At 41.3% G+C, this 21,580-nt stretch overlaps 1 protein-coding gene across 1 annotated transcript in view; it reads right to left on the bottom strand.

Annotated features, from left to right (window-relative positions):
* Positions 1–21,580, bottom strand: part of MSH2 (mutS homolog 2) — a 104,415-nt gene that overhangs the window by 49,499 nt on the left and 33,336 nt on the right. Inside the window, exon 7 of the mRNA XM_005307336.4 lies at positions 1,152–1,351. Within this exon, the coding sequence (XP_005307393.2) occupies positions 1,152–1,351 (200 nt within the window). The remainder of the gene's footprint in view (positions 1–1,151; positions 1,352–21,580) is intronic.

The following is a 21,580-nucleotide window of genomic DNA, read 5'->3' as shown; positions in this document are numbered from 1 at the left end:
AATATATTCATGTAATGTTTAAGAAAAGTTTTGTAAATGAGTTCCAATAGTTCATGGATTAGAGAGCCCAATCTTACAGGGTTCCTGGGGCTTCTGTATAGATTATTTAGGTTAATCTTTCTATCTACTCAATGGCACTCAGTGCTTAGTCTAACAGATACCATCAGGGATGCTTAGTTTTGCAGTTCTCAAACTGGATTTGTGTCTCCAGAGATAACATGTTTGTTAACAGCAAAAGTGTTTTTAAATAAATAAATAAATAATAGATAGAGGTGAGAAATAACAGACATCAACCCTATTGTCCCTCTGCAAATTTGTGGGCTACTTCCCGCAGCTCCCATTGACTGGGAAGGGGCTCCATGCCTGCAGACGCGCCAGGTAAACAAAACAACAATATATTAGATATTTAATTCAATAATTCCATAGAGTTTAAAATCATCACATTTTGGTGTAGATGCTTCACTTTTTACCAAAAATATTCGGCTTATGAACGAGTATATATGGTACATTCTTTTATTTATTTTTATATTTTGAGAGACAATTCTAAAGACAGACTGGCTTATGGGATATTTCTTCCTAGCAGATAGGATTGAACTTTCCATCTTGGCTACCTACCAGTTATAAAGTGTTTTTGCAAAAGGGATACAACATGATTTGAGACATTTTATTTTCTATTCGCTTGCTAAATTCATCTGAAAAGTATCTCTGATGTTCTAGAACAGGGGTAGGCAACCTATGGCATGTGTGCCGAAGGCAGCACATGAGCTGATTTTCAGTGGCACTCACACTGCCTCGGTCCTGGCCACCAGTCCGGGGGGCTCTGCATTTTAATTTAATTTTAAATGAAGCTTCTTAAACATTTTAAAAACCTTAGTTACTTTACATACAATAGTTTAGTTATATATTATAGACTTATAGAAAGAAACCTTCTAAAAACGATAAAGTGTATTACTGGCACGCGAAACCTTAAATTAGAGTGAATAAATGAAGACTCGGCACACCACTTCTGAAAGGTTGCTGACCCCTGTTCTAGAAAAACAACAACACACTTCAAGTTCCCTTTCTTTTGAAATCCATTCTCTACTTCTTGCCAATATCGATATGTCACAAGACATAAAACATTTAAAATAGAGGCGTGGGAGGCATGTTACCTTCATGTTTTTCCAGTGCCTGTACAACATTAGGCAGTTGGTTAATAGCTTGATACATTCGGTAACAGTCCTGCAGGGTTGCTACTTGTCTTTGAAATTTCTTGGCTAGCCGGTTGAGATCTGGAAAACGACGTAGAAGCTCTTCTTGAAGGCACTGCCGTAGTTCTGTGTCTACCACAAAGGCCTCAACCAAATTTAACCTACATAAAAGATCAAAAGAGAATTATTGCAAATAGGCAAGCCTTTGTGATTGGTAAAACACAATGGAAAGCTTTACTGAACTGCACTTCCATTTTTGCAGAAGGCCCTTTTTGTTTAGTTGCACCCAATGCCAACACACTTTTGGTGGCAGAAGAACTAGTGAAATTATGACGTTACATAAAACAAGGCTAAGCAAGTGAGATTTTTTTTTTTTAGTCCAAACTACATAAAAGGTTTTTACAAAGGGGAGGGAGAAAAATTGTTCTCATTAACCTCTGACAATCAGCAAAGAGCTTAAATTGCGGCAAGGGCAGTTTAGATCAGGAAAAACTTCCTGTCAGGGCGGTTATGAACTAAAATAAATTGCCCAAGGAGATTGTGGAATTTCCATCATTGGATATTTTTAGAGCAGGTTAGACAAACACCTATCAGGGATAGTCTAGATAATACTTAGTCCTGCCATGAGTACAAGGAACTGGACTAGATGACCGCTCTTGGTCCCTTCCAATCCTATGATTCACCCGCTGCGATAAAGGTGAGAAAGCTCACAAGACACCTGAGATCAACCCTTACTCCCACAAAAACACAAAAGAAGTCCTCCAGCAAAATTAGGGAAGACAAGATTTGCCATTCCTAATATTTCTAATAAGCAAGAAAAAAGCCACTTTGAACACAAAACAAAACTTAAGCTTTCTTTACAAAACAAAGCAACAAAACAAAGACACAATCCCCTTTTTGGAAAATCCTTTTCAGTTCAATTAAGATGTATAGCAACTGGAAGATAATTACTAACTTCACCTTTGTATTTTAATTACTCAACCATTATTTACTTTCCCAAATTACTATCTGTGTTTCAAAGCTTTTACTGAACCTTAATCTGCAAAAGTGCTGTTTCTTCCAAGATTTAATTTCATAATAGCTTAACTGCATTCACATATAAAGAATTAGTCTGACTGACACTTCAACTGTGTAAAGTTAGCATGCCCACTGACAAGTTTATTATTGTCACACTAGTCTTCATTTAAAGTGTGACCAATTAAAATGTACTCATACAAGACAGTTAGAAAACCAGCAAGCATTTTCCATCCTCTTATCAGCACAATATCTGGGAACAAGAAAATGAAATTCCAAAAAGCAGCTCCCTCTTTTTTCCCCCACCTATTTTTGAGATTTTGTAAAAATATGTAAAATATTCTTAATGGGCTGTAAAGCCAGCAGAGGTTCTTCCATCTTATGACAAGTGATGGAGTACTGGGTTATATTTTTCCACTATACAAGGTAATATAGTATCTATCAGTTTCTTTTGAGAATAGTTTTTACTGTAGTATTTGTCACTCCATTGGCATCTTTACATATTTTGTATATTCTTGCATTTGCAATGAAAAAAACAAAATAACTATTTTTCCTCCCTGTACACTGACCTATTCATTGGTCACATTAATAATCTATCAGGTATAATTCTTTGCTCTAACATGTTTGAGCTATGTAACAATTATTTATATTACGTAGGAGGAGAGAGTTGAGCTACTTATAGGGACCCGATATTGAAACATAATGCAGCTGTCCTAGATTCTTGTTAAATCATATCAACATGTGGACAGTGACTAGGCTTCAACATTCATACTGCTTTAGGAGGCATGTGGGAGGAGGAAGGAACAGAACTTTCACTGTATTACTGCTATTGCTTTGTAGGCTCGCAACAGACTATAATGGTTTGAATTACATATTAATAGGTATCTTTGCAGCTAGCAGTATTAGAAATGTCACTTTCTTTAAAAAAGCTTAGCTTCTAGAGCAAGATCTGCTGGGAAACCGAAGGTCTAAGGAATATAAGTTTTTATTAGGGCTGTCGATTAATCACAGTTAACACACATGATTGACTCAAAAAAAGTAATCGTGATTAATCGCACTGTTAAACAATAGAATACCAATTGAAATTTATTAAATATTTTTAGATGTTCTTCCACATTTTCAAATATATCAATTTCAATTATACACTTTGTATTCTGTATTGTAGTGCTCACTTTATATTACAAATATTTGCACTGTAAAAATGGTAAACAAAAGAAATAGTATTTTTCAATTCACCTCACACAAGTAGTGTAGTGCAGTCTCTTTATCATGAAAGTACAACTTACAAATATAGGGTTTTTTGTTATATAACTGCACTCAAAAACAAAACAATGTCAAACTTTAGAGCCTACACCTCCTACTTCCTGTTCAACCAATCGCTAAGAGAAACACGTTCGTTTACATTTATGGGAGATAATCCTGCCCACTTCTTAGTTACAATGTCACCTGAAAGTGAGAATAGGCATTCGCATGGCACTATTGTAGCTGGCGTCACAAGATATTTATGTGCCAGATGAGTTACAGATTCATATGTCTCACATGCTTCGGCCACAATTCCAGAGGACATGCTTCCATGCTGAAGACGCTCGTAAAAAAAATAGTAATGCGTTAATTAAATTGGTGACTAAGGTCCTGGGGGGAGAATTGTATGTGTCCTGCTCTGTTTTACCCGCATTCTGCCATATATTTCATGTTATAGCAGTCTAGGATGATGACCCAGCACGTTAGTTTGCAGTGAAAGTGTTCTTAAAATTTGACAAAATGCAAAGTTTTAAGAATCTGAAATGCCTTCCAAAATCTGAGAGGGACGAGGCGTGCAGGGCTTTTTGTACATAATTCTACATTTGTAAATTCAATTTCCATGATAAAAGAGAGTGCACTACAGTATTTGTATTAGGTGAACTTAAAATTAAAATTTATTTTGTTTTTTACAGTGCAAATATTTGTAATAAAAAATAAATACAAAGTGAGCACTGTACACTTTGTATTCTGTGTTGTAATTAAAATCAATATAATTGAAAATGTAGAAAACATCCAAAAATATTTAAATAAATGGTATTCTATCTTTTAACAGCATGATTAATCGTGCAATTAATCGTGATTAACTTTTAAATCGCGCGATTAATTGTGATTAAAAAAAATTAATCGCTTGACAGCCCTAGTTTTTATATTTGAAGATTTCAGTGCAGACATTTTTGTGCTGTACGAAGCGTTCGATCCAGACTGTTCCTATAAAGCCAAAGCGTTATATTGAACCTACTGAACAAAATCAATGAGCCACTTGGAGGAATACATCTTAACCTTCATTTCTATTTCTTGACTCAACTATTACTCTTCATAAATTTAGGCCACTAGACTTTAAATGAGGACAAGCTCTTCAATATCCTGGAAAGGGGTGTGTCAGGAGAAGTTGGTACACATTTTTTATTTAGAAGCAAAAAAATTTTTTTCCCCAAACCAGGTTATTAAAAACTTAAGCATGTAGCCAGAGATCATATAACAAGGATTGACAACCTTTAGCACCGTGGCCCGCCAGGGTAAGCCCCCTGGTGGGCTGGGCCAGTTTGTTTACCTGCCGCGTCCGCAGGTTCGGCCGATTGCGGCTCCCACTGGCCACGGTTTGCCATTCCAGGCCAATGGGGGCTGCAGGAAGCAGGCCGAGGAATGTGCTGGCCGCGGCTTCTTGCAGCCCCCATTGACCTGGAACGGCCAACCGCAGCAAGTGGGAGCTGTAATCGGCCTAACCTGCGGACACGGCAGGTAAACAAACCGGCCCGGCCCACCAGGGGGCTTACCCTGGCGTGCCGCAGGCTGAAAGTTGCTGATCCCTGTCATAGAATATCAGGGTTGGAAGGGACCTCAGGAGGTCATCTAGTCCAATCCCCTGCTCAAAGCAGGGCCAATCCCCAACTAAATCATTCCAGCCAGGGCTTTGTCAGGCCTGACCTTAAAAACCTCTAAGAAAGGAGATTCCACCACCTCCCTAGGTAACCCATTCCAGTGCTTCACCACCCTCCTAGTGAAAAAGTTTTTCCTAATATCCAACCTAAACTGTCCCCACTGCAACTTGAGACAATTACTTCTTGTTCTGTCATCTGCTACCATTGAGAACAGCCTAGATCCATCCTCTTTGGAACCCCCGTTCACTTAGTTGAAAGCAGCTATCAAATCCTCCCTCATTCTTCTCTTCTGCAGACTAAATAATCCCAGTTCCCTCAGCCTCTCCTCATAAATCATGTGCTCCAGCCCCCTAATCATTTTTGTTGCCCTCAGCTGAACTCTTTCCAATTTTTCCATATCTTTCTTGTAGTGGGGGGCCCAAAACTGGATACAGTACTCCAGATGAGGCCTTACCAGTGCCAAATAGAGGGGAATGATCGTGTCCTCCTCGATCTGCTAGCAATGCTCCTACTTATACAGCCCAAAATGCCGTTAGCCTTCTTGGCAACAAGGGCACACTGTTGACTCATATCCAGCTTGTCATTCACTGTAACCCTTATGTCCTTTTCTGCAGAACTGCTGCAGAACTCGGTCCCTAGTCTGTAGCAGTGTGTGGGATTCTTACGTCCTAAATGCAGGTCTCTGCACTTGTCCTTGTTGAACCTCATCAGATTTCTTTTAGCCCATGTCATAACTATAAAGGGAAGGGTAATAGCTGTCCTGTGTACAGTACTATAAATCCCTCCTGGCCAGAGACTCCAAAATCCTTTTCCCTGTAAAGGGTTAAGAAGCTCAGGTACCTGGCTGGCATCTGACCTAAAGGACCAATAAGGGGACAAGATACTTTCAAATCTTGGGGGGGGGGGGAAGGCTTTTGTTTGTGTTCTTTGTTTGGGAGTGTGTTCGTTCTGGGGGACTGAGAGGGACCAGACATCAATCCAGGTTCTCCACATCTTTCTAAGCAAGTCTCTCCTATTTCAAACTTGTAAGTAAATAGCCAGGCAAGGCGTGTTAGTTTTCCTTTGTTTTCTCAACTTGTAAATGTACCTTTTACTAGAGTGTTTCTCTTTGTTTGCTGTACTTTGAACCTGAGACTAGAGGGGAGTCCTCTGAGCTCTTTAAGTTTGATTACCCTGTAAGGTTGATTTCCATACTGATTTTACAGAGATGATTTTTACCTTTTTCTTTAATTAAAAACCTTCTTTTTAAGAACCTGATTGATTTTTTCCTTGTTTTAGATCCAAAGGGGTTTTGGATCTTGATTCACCAGGAGTTGGTGGGAGGAAGGAGGGGAATGGTTAATTTCCCCTTGTTTTAAATCCAAGGGGTTGGATTTGTTTTCACCAGGGATTTGGTGAAGGTTTTTCAAGGTTTCCCAGGGAGGGAATCCATTGAAAATGGTGGCAGCCGAACCAGAGCTAAGCTGGTAATTAAGCTTAGAAGTTTTTATGCAGGCCCCTACATTTGTACCCTAAAGTTCAAAGTGGGGATCTCAGTCCTGACAGCCCAATCCTCTAATTTGTCTAGGTCCCTCTGTATCCTATCCCTATCCTCCAGCATATCTACCATTCAGTGGTTTGAGCATTGGCCTGCTAAACCCAGGGTTGTGAGTTTAATCCTTGAGGGGGCCATTTAGGGATCTGGGGCAAAAGTCTGTCTGGGGATTGGTCCTGCTTTGAGCAGGGGGTTGGACTAGATGAGCTCCTGAGGTCCCTTCCAACCCTGATATTGTAGGACTCCTTTCCCTCTCATGTTATTCTCCCAGGGGATCCTACCCATCAGTTCCCTGAGGGAGTCAGTCTGCTTTTCTCAAGTCTAGGGTCCATATTCTGCTGCTCTCCTTTCTTCCTTTTGTCAGGATCCTGAACTCAACCATCTCATGGGTCACTCCCTCCCAGGTTCCCAGAGATAGTGGGAAGTAGACAGAGCCATTAAGGTCCCTTTGTTAAATCTATGTCACTACTCTAAGAATTAACCTGACTTGCTATAATGACAAAGTTTGAGTAGACAGAACTCAAAACTAACATTTTCATATGCATTAATCTGGAAGCTGTCAGCTTTAGCTTAATGCTGAACTTTTCTTCATAAAAGCCACCATTAAGGACACAAGTGAGGGTATGAGATAGATACACTAATCTGTCCTTTTACAAGAGGCAAAAAATACCTGCTTAAGTCAAAACTGAAAACTAATTTGGTGATTTTATCTTAGTGTCACAAGTGTAAACATGCCAATGTTATAAACCACTACACAATGCTACATGACTTTTCTCCTACTATTTGGAACATAGGATACCCCTATGGATCAGGCCAAAGGTCCATGTAGTCCAATATCCTGTCTGATAGCAGCTAGTACAGATACTAAAGAGCAAGGTGTAAGGACCCCATAGTAGGCATGCATGTCCACACTATACTCCTTGTGTCGGCGGTGTGCGTTCTCATTAGCAGTGCTTGCATCGATGCAGAGAGCAGTGCACTGTGGGAAGATATCCCACTGTGCAACTCACCACCATCTAGTGCAGGATGTTTTGGGAAGTGTTTGCAATGCCTCATGGGGGCAGAAAATTCACGCAGGGGTGACTGGGAACATGGGGTGAATGACCCATGATGCAGCTTGTCCCCTCCCTTAAGTTTATCTACATCCCATCATATTTCATGCCTCTTTTCAGAAGCCGACCAAACCTGCGCATCTGCCATCTCTAGGCATGGATCCTGTACAGCTCTACACTACTGTGCTGATCACTGAGAACACAATGCACCTGCCTGATCCTGCAGCATTTCCAGAGCTGCTATGCAGAAGATGACCATTCCTTTCACGTAGCCTTGCTGGAAGCCATGGAAAGAAACAATTCCTGGTGGGCAGTTGCGGAGCAGCTGAACACGGTGGAGCACTGGCTCTGATCCTGAGAAACAAGCATTGACTGGTGGGATCGCATTGTGAAGCATGTATGGAATAAGGAGCAGTGGCTGCAGAACTTTCAGATGTGCAAGGTCACTTTCCTGGAGATGTGCGCAGAACTTGCCTCAGCTGTCAAGCGCAGCGGCACAAAAACGAGGGCTGCCCTGCTGGTGGAGAAGCAAGTGCTGATTGCTCTGTGGAAGCTTGTGACGCCAGACTGTTATCAATCAGTTGACAATCAATTTGGCATTGGGAAATCCACCATGGGGGTTGCTGTGACCCAAGTATGCAGAGCCACTAATTGCCTTCTGCTAAGGAGGACTGTAACTCTGGGCAATGTTCAAGTCATAGTGGATCGTTTTGCTGCGATGGGGTTCCCAACTGCGGTAGGGTGCGATAGGGTGCATATCCCTATCTTGGCACTAGACCATCTTGCCACAGAGTACATCAACGGAAAGGGCTACTTTTCTATAGTGTTGAAAGCATTGGTGGAACACCGGGGACGTTTTACAAACGCAGGATGGTCCAGGAAGGTGAATGACACACACACATCTTTAAGAACATGTTCAGAAAGCTACAAGCAGGGACTTTCTTTCTGGACCACAAAAATCACCACTGGAAATGTTGAAATGCCAATAATGATCCTGGGAGACCCAGCCTACCCCTTACTCCCATGGCTCATGAAGCCAGACACCTCGACAGCAGTAAGGAGCGCTTCAACATCAGGCTCAGCAGGTGCAGAGTGACTGTTGAATGTGCCTTTGGCCATTTGAAAAGGCCCTGGCACGATCTATTCACCAAATTAGACCTCAGTAAAAATATACATCTCCCCATAGTTATGGCTGCCTGCTGTGCACTTCATAATATCTGGGAAGCAAAGGGGGAGAAGTTTCCGCTGTCATGGAGGGAGGAGGTGGATTGGCTGGCCGCCGATTTTGAGCAGCCAGATACCAGGGCTATAAGAAGAGCTCAACAGGGGAGCTATATGGTTCAGGGAGGCTTTTAATAATAAGCCACAGTTGATTTTCTATGTTGTGCCTGCCAATGTGTTTTTAGCACGCTGGTCTGAACCTTGCTGTGAGTGCTGTGTGGGTAGTAATATAACCTTGCAAATGCACCTATTGCTATTGACTCAGAATATCACACACACACACACACACATCCCCTTTCTCCCTGTGCTTTGAATAAAGATGAATTCAATTTCCATAAATGGACTTTTAGTGCAAATATATGCAAACAAATATATGTACAACAAAAAAACTTTACAAATACAGGGGACTCAATGTTCTTTCCCCTTCCAAGTTCATTTTCTTTTACAAACACACCTTGCCTATCCCTGGTTGGGATAGGGTACCAGCCCCCGACACGACATGGAATGGGGGGGGGGGGGGAGAGGAGAATAGGTGCTGGAATGCAATTTGACGGGCTAGGGAGGGAGGTGAGCTTGAATGTGTTGCGCCTGAAGGTTAACCAGACTCCTCAGCATGTCTGTTTGTTCTTCAGAAGCACCATCATCTCCTGCTGCACATCACACTCCTTCTCCTGAGCTTTCCTTCTGTCCTCAATGTCCCTGTCCATTTCGACCAAGAGAGTGATCCTCCACACCCTCTGCTCAGTGTCTGCTGCTCCAGAGACTTGTCATCCCAAGTTCTCTTCTTTCTTCTCCTTATCTGGCTCAGACACTGCTGCTGTGGAAGGAGAGGGAAAGGCCACATTTGCAGCTGCAAAAGAGACAATGCACAGAGATGTCATTGTGAGTGCATAGTCAAGGTATATGGAAGACTTGCTATGTTGAAATCACTCCCTAATCCATGCAAGTTTAAAACAGTACATTTTCACTTCAACCAGGTATTCATAGACTGTGTTGGCTATCCCAGCCATGGTGAGTGGAGGGGGTAAGCTGGCACAAGGCAGGGGTGAGGGGGGGGGGGAAGGGGAAGCAGCCACACGAGCACTAGTGTTTGAGGTTCAGACAACTGAACTGATTTACTGGCACCATTCCCCACAGGCAGCCGTAACTTTAGCTGATCTCACACCTGAGGGTAATGGAGGCAGAAAGGGAACAGATGCTGCACGTGTCCAGTTAGAGACCAGGTCTGTATGCTGCTAGCCTGTGTGCTGCAATGATGCCTGCCGAATTAATTGTTGAGTGGCATGGGAAAACGTCCTACCGTGGTGGTAGAAATAAGGCTGCCCTCCCCAGCGCCTTTGGCAACGGATTGCTGAGTACCTCCAAGAAAGTCTCCTTAAGATCTCTATGGAGGATTCACGAGACATCATGGTGCTCAAACAAAATATTTCGCAGGGCCACCTCTGGCTAACTGAGCCAGGCAATGAGAACCAGTGGAGGTAAAGTGGCTATTTCACCACCTCTTGTAATAAATAAAAACTAGTAAATGAGATGATGTGTCCCCGCAAGATCAATGCAAAACCAAGTACTTACCAGAGGTTCAGTCCCCGGCATCATGCTTGCCCATGCTGAAGTGTTGCAACTAGCTGGACTGCTCCAGGGTTAAAAACAGCTCCTGGCTTGCCATGACACTGGATCCCTGGTCGCCTGTCCTGCATGTGTGTCCTCAGGTTTGACTGTGGTGGCCCGTGATTCTGACTCCTTCGATGTATCCGCAGAGTTCTTGGGAGTGGTGGTGGGGTCACCGCAGAGCACAGCATGTTACTCCTTGTAACAGCAGCATGTCTGCGGTACCATACCAGAGCGACTGCTTGCCTCTCTGGCCTTCTGGTATGCCTGCTGCAGCACCTTGGCTTTCATGGGTCCCTCTTGTAGCCCTTCTCCCCCATGCCCCAAGCAATCTGCTCGTAGATGTCCACATTTCTACAGCTGGATCTGAACTGTGCCTGCACAGCCTCTTCTCCCCAGACCCAGAAGATCCACCACCTCCTGTGCACTCCAGGCAGGTTCACATTTGGAGCTTGTAGCTGGCATGCTCGGCAGTTGCCAGGCGAGCTCTCCATGTCGAACAAACAGTACATGGAATTTAAAAAATGCATAGGCCATTATAAGGGATGGAGCTCGTTTCTGCACACTTGGCCGCTGGGCAGCGGAGCTCAAAACGGTGAACAGAGTGGTCACAATGGGGCATTGTGGGACCCCTTCTGGAGGCCACTTAAGTCGATGTAAGCAACACAGTGTCTTCACGACCACTGCGGTGATCTAACTATGTTGACTTAAGCGTAAGTCTCTCATGGAGGTGGTGGTAAGTTGATGTAGCAGGAGACTTACATTAGCGGGAGAAACATTGTAGTGTAGATGCTGACATAATTAGGTTGACATAAGCCACCTTGCATTGACCTAACTTTGTAGTGTAGACCAGGCCCCAGAGGAGGAGGGCAGGTGAAAGCATGCTTCTCACCACAGAACTAGGGAAACAATTTTGATTTAACAGGAAAGCGTATTAAACAGAGAATTCATGTCCTGCATTGGTACCTAGCTCATGGTTTATTTGCCTTTAGTAAAAGGACAAAATTAAGAATGTATTTAAAAAAAATAAAAATAAAAAAATAAAATAGCCTTCAAGTCACGTTAGTCCATTAAAGAAAACTGAAGTCATTCTCCCTGAATTTAGAAAGGGCTTTCAGCCCCATTCTTTCACAGTCTTTTCCTCTCATTAGTCCAAATTAGTATAATTTTTTCTATTTTGAATATCAATAGGTACTAATCTTACTGATTTCCTTTAGAGATCTACATCTCCACTTTATTGGCAGAACTCAACTGCTACCATTTCACTCACCCCTGTTCCTACAAACCACCATTCTGATGTACCACTACAAAATCATGAGTAATTTAAACACAGAATACTATAAAAGACATGATTAATTCAGTTTGCTTATTTCCATGTCTTTCTATGGCTTGTCTACTGAGATGAGGTCTGTAAGCTTCTCCCTACACACACACAGATTGCTTCCTCTGTTGCTATGCCAATGGGCCTTTTTTAATTACAATTTTGATGGTATCAGACTCAATGCTGACATAACAGGCATACCTGTTAGTACCTTTCAACACAATTTCTAAGCTTTTATGGTTTGATATAAGGTTTCCTAAGTTACAGGAAAACATTAAGCAATACTGATATGTATGCAAACCGAATTACAGAATCACAAGGTTAAAAAGACTGCCTACAGAAATAAAGATATATCTGTAGTAATGGATTGTTTTTTTTCTTGAATGTAAAGCAGCAAGTGTGGAAGTGTCTGGTAAAAAAATGCCCAACATTCATTAATAGGTTTGACATGGGTAGATAAAAACTGGTGATTTAAAAAAGAAAATCACATCAGATTTTTTAAATTTAAATCAGACTTTTACATTAACACACTTTTACAAAAATAAGCCTATTTAAAATTAAATTTGAAATTATGACAACCTATGTTAAGACCTAAAATTATTATAATCTATTAAAACAATTTCAACACAGCAAAAATAAGCAATACACGTTTGCTGCTAAGTTCTGAAGAAAGTCAAACCATTGAACTGTTTGAAGTCATTGGCCAAGCATACAGAGCTCGGGTTTTTTGAAGTGTTAGCTTTCGATAGTAGTAGCCTCTTCTGCAGGTGTAAAGGGAATATTTTCTTCATTGCAATGTATTTAACTAGCTTAATGATTAGTTCATTCAAAGCTAAGAAGGCAATAGGAGTTGAAAAAGCAGACAAGCTTGTTTTTCTCATACAATCTATGAACAATTAGGTATTAGAGGATGAGCTCTCCTAGCTCTAAAATCTTGAATGACATGGTGACCAGAAACAATCACTTCAATTAACTGACTACAGATAATACTGTCTTTGTTTAGTAAATCACTAACTTTTAAATACACAACATATTTTGATCAATTTATCTATCCACAACATTTAACAAATTAAAATGCTGTTTGTGCATTTCCATCCAAACAGCTTGACACAAACCACATTAAGCATTTAATAAATAAGAAACACAACACTGACCATTTTCTAACACAATAAAAAAAGTTAAAGTTAAGGAATCTGAATAAAATGTATGTAAAGCTATATAATTGCTTAAATGTGCATAGAAATAGTGATTGTTGTGGCTAGCAAAAAGTACCTAATCTTGTATAAAGGCTATGTTTAGTTACAAGTCAACATATTTTAATGGTTACCAACCAATGAGAATGAACTTTTCTTTAGGAAAAGTAAAAATGGAAAAAAACATTAAATCAAGATTTCTTACTTGCTGATTAATCATGATTTCAAAATCAGTGATTTTAATTGCTTTGATTTAGATCAACCTATCCTGGCCATGATACTAGAGATCAAGTGGTTAGGGCACTAGCCTGGATCACATGAGACCTAGGTTCAAATTCCCTGCTTCACCACAGGCTTCCTATGTGACCTTGGATAAGTCACAATCTCTGTGCCTCCATTTCCATTTGTAAAATAGTGATAACTATACCTCCTGTGACAGACCCAGACTAGTGGGGTACAGGAGTCTGGTAGAGGGCAAATATACTGGTCACTGGATGAGAAGTTTTCTGTTCCTGAGTGACCAGAGAAGGGGCTGCACTAGAGTAATCAGGAACCTGCTAGAACCAGTTAAGGCAGGCAGGCTAATTAGGACACCTGGAGCCAATTAAGAAGAAGCTGCTAGAATCAATTAAGGCAGGCTAATAAGGGCACCTGGGTTTTAAAAGGAGCTCACCCCAGTTTGTAGTGGGAGTGGGAGGAGCTGGGAGCAAGGAGCTGAGAGTGTATGCTGCTGCTGGAGGACTGAGGAGCACAAGCATTATCAGACACCAGGAGGAAGGTCCTGTGGTGAGAATAAGGAAGGTGTTTGGAGGAGGCCATGGGGAAGTAGCCCAGGGAGTTGTAGCTGTCATGCAGCTGTTACAGGAGGCACTGTAGACCGCTGCAGTCCACAGGGCCCTGGGGTGGAACCCGGAGTAGAGGGCGGGCCTGGGTTCCCCCCAGACCTCCCACTTGACCTGGACTGTGGGTTCTTCCAGAGGGGAAGGTCTCTGGGCTGTTCCCCAACCCACATGGTGAATCTGAGGCAAGAAAATCTGCCAATAAGCACAGGACCCACCAAGATAGAGGAGGAACTTTGTCACACTCCCTACCTCACATACAGTCAAGACTGAGGTGCTCAGATACCACAGTACTGGGGAGAAGGGGGATTCCCATATAATTATTTATATGGAATAGATGATTTAGTTACCTGTACACAGTAATGATCTGAAAGCAATCAAAAGAATGGGAAGGGGGGGGGGAATAGAGAGATGGGAATGAAATGGTCACAACTTTGCAATAACGATGATAAAGTCTACAAGTCATAGTAGAATACCATATTCAAATACAAGTTAAAGTAAGGATCTATTGCAAAAATGCTGCAACCCTATAAAGAATAGCACCATGGGGACATTTGTTCCAGAGTAAGAGTGTCTAAACATGCAGTTATTCTGGAATACCTAACTGGTCACACACTACCTTAATCAGAAACAATTTTCAAGTGTAGACCAGCTCTTCAACGCAGAAATCCTTGATGTCAGCCAGTTTTGCTACAACCACTCCAGCCTAAGCAGAATAAACACCTCTACCCCAATATATTGCGACCCGATATAACACAGCTTCGGATAGAATGCGGTAAAGCAGCGCTTGGGGGGAGAGGGGGCGGGGCTGCGCGCTCCGGTGGATCAAAGCAAGTTTGATATAACGCAGTTTCACCTATAACACGGTAAGATTTTTTGGCTCCTGAGGACAGTGTTGTATCGGGGTAGAGGTGTACTGCTTTACAGAGGATTTCCTTCTAATTCAGCTTCGAGATCCTCCAGCAATTGCTGAGGGTGAAGAGAAGTCCTGCCACTACCCCCAGTTTAAAGTGGGGACCTTCTACCAGGGAGGCCTACTCTGTTATAGTGAAACTCTACAAGTGCCAATCCTCATGCCCTGGGGAAATCCAAACTAATCTAGTTTCACATACAACATCTCTGTTGACCCCTGGCACGCCCTCTCCACAAATTCACCACTGACCCTACGCAGTTGGACCTCACTGAATCAACTGTAATACGAGCCCCATACCAACCTATGGGCAAAATATTAACCCCACTAGTTCCCTCTGAGTTTTTTTGGGGGGAAGGGCGGGGGTGAGAAGAGAAGATAACCACTTCACTATGAAAGCGTTCTTCCGTACCAGTCTCAACTTTGAACTTTTGTTGGTAGTTTGAATTTTACTCATATTACTATCTTCTTAGATCTTGAGAAATGAAAAGGGAGAGCTAGTAAGGGACCAAAATTCACATATCACTAGTACAACACTAAAAAATTAATTTTTGTTATACTAATGCCTAAAGGCCCCAAATGAGGACAAGGGCCCTATTGTGCCAAGTGCCATATGAACAAGTGAGACAGTCCCTGCTCCATAGAGCTTGCGGACTATACAGAGGATTAAAATCAATACAAGTTGCAGAAGGCATTTGAGGATAATTTCATGAAAAACAATAAAATTTTTGAATACCCAAAATAGACAGAGGGGCTAGTCCAACAGGTACAATCTAAGGGATGGAGCCTGCAAACCCTTACTCACAGGAGACGTCCCACTGAAACCAAATATTTAAGTCAGTGGGACTACTTGCCAACATATGGGTTTGCAGAAACTGGCAACGACTCGGAAATGGAGCCTGAGTCCTCAAGTATTTATGCAGCCTTATCTAATGCACCTTCCCAACTTTAGTAGAATAACTGCGGTAATTTGAGGATTTTAATTTTGTGTTGGAAAGCAATGAAGCGGTTTCTCATCCATGTTCATGCTAAAATGATATGCTAGATCCGGACCTATACCCAAAAGCAGATTCTTTATAATTTTACCATTTAAGGCCCCCACCAATCTGGTGATTGACATCACAGAGGTCTAAGAAATGCCACATCAGGATACATTTACATACCTTAATATAAGAAATCTTGGCTTGAGTTCTGTTTTAGTTTTAAGTTCACTTGTGCTTATGCTTTCATAAGCCATAACAACAAAATGTTACAACCAAACACTCAGTTTCTAAAACAAATCTTAATTTCTGTGTTTTATTCAGTGCTGCTGTGTTTGGGTTCCCAACACACCAGGTAGAAGTTTAAATAAAACACTGCTGCTAAATATCAGGGGGTGGCCGTGTTAGTCTGTATCAACAAAAACAACAAGGAGTCCGGTGGCACCTTAAAGGCTAACAGATTTATTTGGGCATAAGATTTCATGGGTAAAAAACCCACTTATTCAGATGCACGGAGTGAAAATTAGAGATGCAGGCATTATTATACTGACACATGAAGAGAAGGGAGTTACCTTACCAGTGTTGACAGGGCCAATTCAATCAGGGTGGATGTAGTCCACTCCCAGTAATTGGAGGAGTGTCAATGCCAGGAGAGGGAAAGTTGCTTTTGTAGTGAGCCAGGCACTCCCAGTCCCTATTCAAGCCCAAATTAATGGTTTTAAGAACATAAGTGATCTCTCTCCTGCCATCCATCTCCACCCTCTAACAAACAGAGGCTAGGGACACCATTCCTTACCCATCCAGGATAATAGCCATTAATGGACTTAGCCTCCATGAATTTATCCAGTTCTCTTTTAAACCCTGTTATAGTCCTAGCCTTCACAACCTCCTCAGGCAAGGAGTTCCACCAGTTGACAGTGCGCTGTCTGAAGAACTACTTCCTTTTATTTGTTTTAAACCTGCTGCCCATTAATTTCATTTGGTGGCCCCTAGTTCTGATATTATGGGAACAAGTAAATAATTTTTCCTTATTCACTTTCTCCACACCACTCACGATTTTATATACCTCTATCATATCCCCCCCTTAGTCTCCTTTATTCCAAGCTGAAAAGTCCTAGCCTCTTTAATCTCTCCTCAGATGGGACCCATTCCAAACCCCTAATCATTTTAGTTGCCCTTCTCTGAACTTTTTCTAATGCCAGTATATCTTAAAGTTAAATTTGCAAATTAATTTTACTTCTGCAGTTTCTCTTTGAAGTCTGTTTTAGAAGTTTTTTTGTTCAAGTATGGCTACTTTTAAATCTGTTATAGAATGTCCAGGGAGATTGAAGTGTTCTCCTACTGGCTTTTGTATGTTACCATTCCTGACGTCTGATTTGTGTCCTTTTATTCTTTTACCTAGAGACCGTCTAGTCTGGCCAGTGTACATGGCAGAAGGATACATCTAAACTGAGCACAATTTCCTTGTCTTGATTTGAATAGTGATCCTTGCCAGTTTTGGTTGGACCTATTCCTGGAGGTTTCATCACATGACAATCTTTAATTAAAGATTAATCTTTAATTCCTGGAGATTCCAGGACAGTCCTGGAGGGCTGGCAACCCTATGCTTGAGGTCAGACTCTGGTAACTGACTTTTTATAATTTACTTGTCCAACATAGAATATCAGGGTTGGAAGGGACCTCAGGAGGCCATCTAGTCCAACCCTCTGCTCAAAGCAGGACCAACACCAACTAAATCACCCCAGCCAAGGCTTTGTCAAGTCGGGCTTTAAAAACCTCTAAGAATGGAGATTCCACCACCTCCCGAGGTAACCCATTCCATTCCAGTGGATTTAAGGGTTTTTTTTTTTTTTTTTTTTTTTTTTTTTTACACCCTTGCAATTAAGTGGTTAATACTTTCAGCTCTCATGTCAATAGTAAGTATGGCACACTGAACGAGGGTTATTCTTTATACTGGCATGACTTTGCCATAAGCTAGTTCTTTCAAACATGACTTACCTCAGAACACTGCATTTCTGCTGAGCTGTCAGCAAATATCACAAACTATTACATGGACTCACTGCAGCTGCACCCAACCAATTTTTTTTGTGAGTCATCCAGAAATAGGCTTAAATATAGTCTTATAAAACATCTTGGCTGTTTTACTTTGCTATTTAATCACTCGACAAACTGAAAAACCAGCACAGAGAATGAACACATGTCCAGTAGTTATACTTCTGAATAAGCAGTATACACCAAGCTTACATGTTGGATCCCAATGCGCTTTACAAACATCAATGTATCTGCAGACTATACACAAGGATAGTTTTATCTGTCATTAAACTGTAGTCAGTTTGCTGGGTGGACTGGGGTGAATATATTGCAAGTGTTTTAACAGCACAAAGCAACACTTACTGAGAATAGTCCATTCCAGGCCATTTTGTCCATTATCATCCCAACAGTTAAATTTATAAAACATGAGAATCTAAAGTTCAGAAATGTGTAATGGGGAAGAAAAAAAAAAATTCGTAGACAAATGGCACATTTACAAAAATTTCAGAGACAGCAGCCCTGCCTCTTTCATAGGAATGCTGATTGGAATTACTGAAAGGAATATTAGGAGCAACACACAGCCCTTTCCTTTCGGCCCTATCTCCCAAAGGAGAGATGCACCAACACATAAATTGCTATAATACACGCTCCATGGGGCTCCATTGTGGGAATTTTTGGAAAATGAAGCTTGTGCAGAATGCTACAGCCCATGTATTAAGTAGAGTTGTCAGATGCACCTCTTTCCAGTGCTCCTGGATCTGCACAGGCTTCTGATAAGCTTCCAGGTAGCATTCGAGTAGTCTGTTTTAATCTATGAAGCAGCACTGCATCTCCCATCCTGTCAGCCATCCACTCATTCCCTCCTATTGCTACTGCTCCCCATTCCTGACCATTTCCTCCAGCATTCCCAACATTCATTTCATGCAGCTTAGTGTCCTTCTGAAAAAACAAACTCCGGAGTAAAGTCAAGTGATCACTACTCCTCTGCAGTATGTTTTCCCTTTCCCACCATCTGAGGAAAGACTAGTATTCCTAGTCCTTATTTGATGTATGTAATACATAAAATAGCCTTCCTATGGGAGCATTTTCAGCACGTACACATGCAACTGATTTAATGCTGCTTGCAGGTTAACACTTTTGTTTCAGATGACAGAACATTTTTTAAACTAGTAAGCTTTGTCATCCTGCCATAAGTGTCAAAACCCATTATATCCTTCTCTATGGGCAGATCTGCCAAATCTTAACTTCTCTTATTGGTCAACGTTGCACTCTCTAACCTAAAGGTTTATTAGTTAATGGATGCTAAGGTGTTAGGACTATTGGAAACTATACTTCTGATCAGTATTACTCTTTATACCACATTGGGATCTGAAGTTGAACCAAGCTATTTCACTTCCTTCTTTGCTCCCTTACCCCAAACTCAACTATGAACGTACTTCGCATACCTACATTTTTACTTTGAACAGTTCAAAATTACCTGGAAATATTACTTTCGCTATCCAATTTGGATTGGAATATTGATTGTATCAATCATACATAAATGGGGACTTGATCATGTTTTGACTGTGGGAGGCTTCGTTCCTGTCCCATACACTTTAAAACCAATGCACAAATTTTAAAAGATTGCTTAATATCCCAAATCAGTAATCATTTAGTCTTAAATGATGACCTGCAAAGGATTTTTGTAAATACAAGTTGTAACAAAACACCAGTCTTAGACCTGTATGTAAAAGCTATTTTCTATACAGAACAAAAGTATGAAAAGCAACAATACAAGCAAAAAATCACTACAATTTTTTGTGGGACGCTAACAGATTTTATACCATTATTCTGTGACACCACTACTACACAGGGTGCTGGAACAATTTGTATAGTGAGTGCTGAGAGCCACTGAACCAAAATGTAAACCCTGTATATGATGGAAACCACTTCAAGCCAAGGGGAAGCAGTCCTTAAATATTATCTAAGGTTTTGTGCTTAGAAATAAGTTTCTCTAATTTCTGATTGAGTTTGGAGTCTCCAGCAGAGGGCAACATTGCTATTTACATAAAAGGTGTAAAAAAAAAAATCAGTCTCATGCAGTATTTACAATATAGTATCAATTAGCTATTTGTTGAGTACTTTCAAGACAAAACACTTGAGTATTAGTTCTCTACTAAGCAGGGCTGGCTCCAGGGTTTTTGCCATCCCAAGCAGCAAAAAATAAAATAAAATAAAAATAAAAAAAGCCAGCCGCGATCGCGATCTGCGGTGCTCTACTGCCGCCGCTTCAGTCTTCGGCGGCGGGTCCTTCGCTCCCAGAGGGAGCGAGGGACCTGCCGCCGAAGAGCCGGGTGTGCCGCCCCTCTCCATTGGCCACCCCAAGCACCTGCTTGCTGGGCTGGTGCCTGGAGCCGGCTCTGCTACTAAGGTTACTTATTTTAAGTCTTTATGCCAACAACTGAGAATACTGTTTTCTAAATATCCTAAATTGTCCATGTAGAGTATCAGAATGTTGCCTCTAAGACTTTAGAAAGCTAAAACCAAGTTTCATTAGTGCTGACAAAATTCTTCAGTATGCACTAATTAACAGAACCTACCACTAAAGATAAAGTTATTACATTGTGGCTATAGATTGACATGTAAATACTTATGAAAGTAAAAGAAAATTGTATGAAGCTTAAGTCTCTCAAGTTGTGCATCCTTACTTCAGGGCTAAGCTTGTACAGAGCAGTTTCTCAGTACATAGAATGTCAGGGTTGGAAGGGACCTCATGAGGTCATCTAGTCCAATCCCCTGCTCAAAGCAGGACCAATCCCCAGACAAATTTTTGCCCCAGATCCTTAAATGGCCCCCCTCAAGGATTGAACTTACAACCCTTGGTTTAGCAGGCCAATGCTCAAACCACTGAGCTATCCCTCCCCCCATTTAGTTCACTCTAAAGCTCCTTAATGTGTTGGCCCATGTTTTTTGTGAGTGTATACATGTACATACAAATGACTGTGGGAGAATAGGTAGTCTTACAACCTATAGTAGGGTTGCTCAGCCAGTCTGCACCTTGGTAAATAAAGTTCCCTTCTAGAGGCATTACCATAGAACAATTTGTGCAATTTAGGACTCCACAATTTTCCTAGAAGCTTTCTAGACAGTCCAAGTTCTTCCCACAAAATTATCCTGCCATTCCCTACTCCCCACACACTTGCTCAAGGCTTTGATCCAAACTGTCTTAAGTTAGATAAAATTCTTCAGAACTTGCATTCCTCGTTTAGCATGCTACTTACTACAAGGTCACCACTATTTCCCCAGCTCATGACTGAAATTCCCAGTGCTTCCGTATGCAATGTCCTCTCCCCATTTTCAGGGAATGCCACTAGAATGATATACGAAAAGTCAAGGAAAGACGACTTTTCTAGCTTATGGAAAACAACTTTGAAACACAAAGCAAGGTAACAGAGCAAAGAAAACGTATGCACTAATAAATCAGGAATTGGGTGTTTAAAGTATGCTATTTTAGGTGTGGAGTTTGAAACTATGGGTTTGTAACACTGCAAAAATCACTAACTCCAGCCCATCCACTGTAGCTTCTGTGACTGTAATCTGAAGGTAGTTCAGTTTCAGTGATTCAGTGGGCTGGAGTTAGTGATTTTTGCAGTGTCACAAACCCATAGTTTCAAACTCCACACCTAAAATAGCATACTTTAAACACCCAATTCCTGATTTATTAGTGCATACGTTTTCTTTGAAAAAAGAACAAGAGTACTACCTTAGAGACTAACAAATTTATTTGAGCATCAGCTTTCGTGGGCTA

This window comes from Chrysemys picta, chromosome 3 (genome assembly GCF_011386835.1).
Source record: "Chrysemys picta bellii isolate R12L10 chromosome 3, ASM1138683v2, whole genome shotgun sequence".
Lineage (NCBI taxonomy): Eukaryota > Metazoa > Chordata > Testudines > Emydidae > Chrysemys > Chrysemys picta.
Note: the sequence above shows the minus strand (reverse complement) of the source record. Positions and strands in the feature narration are given on the sequence as shown.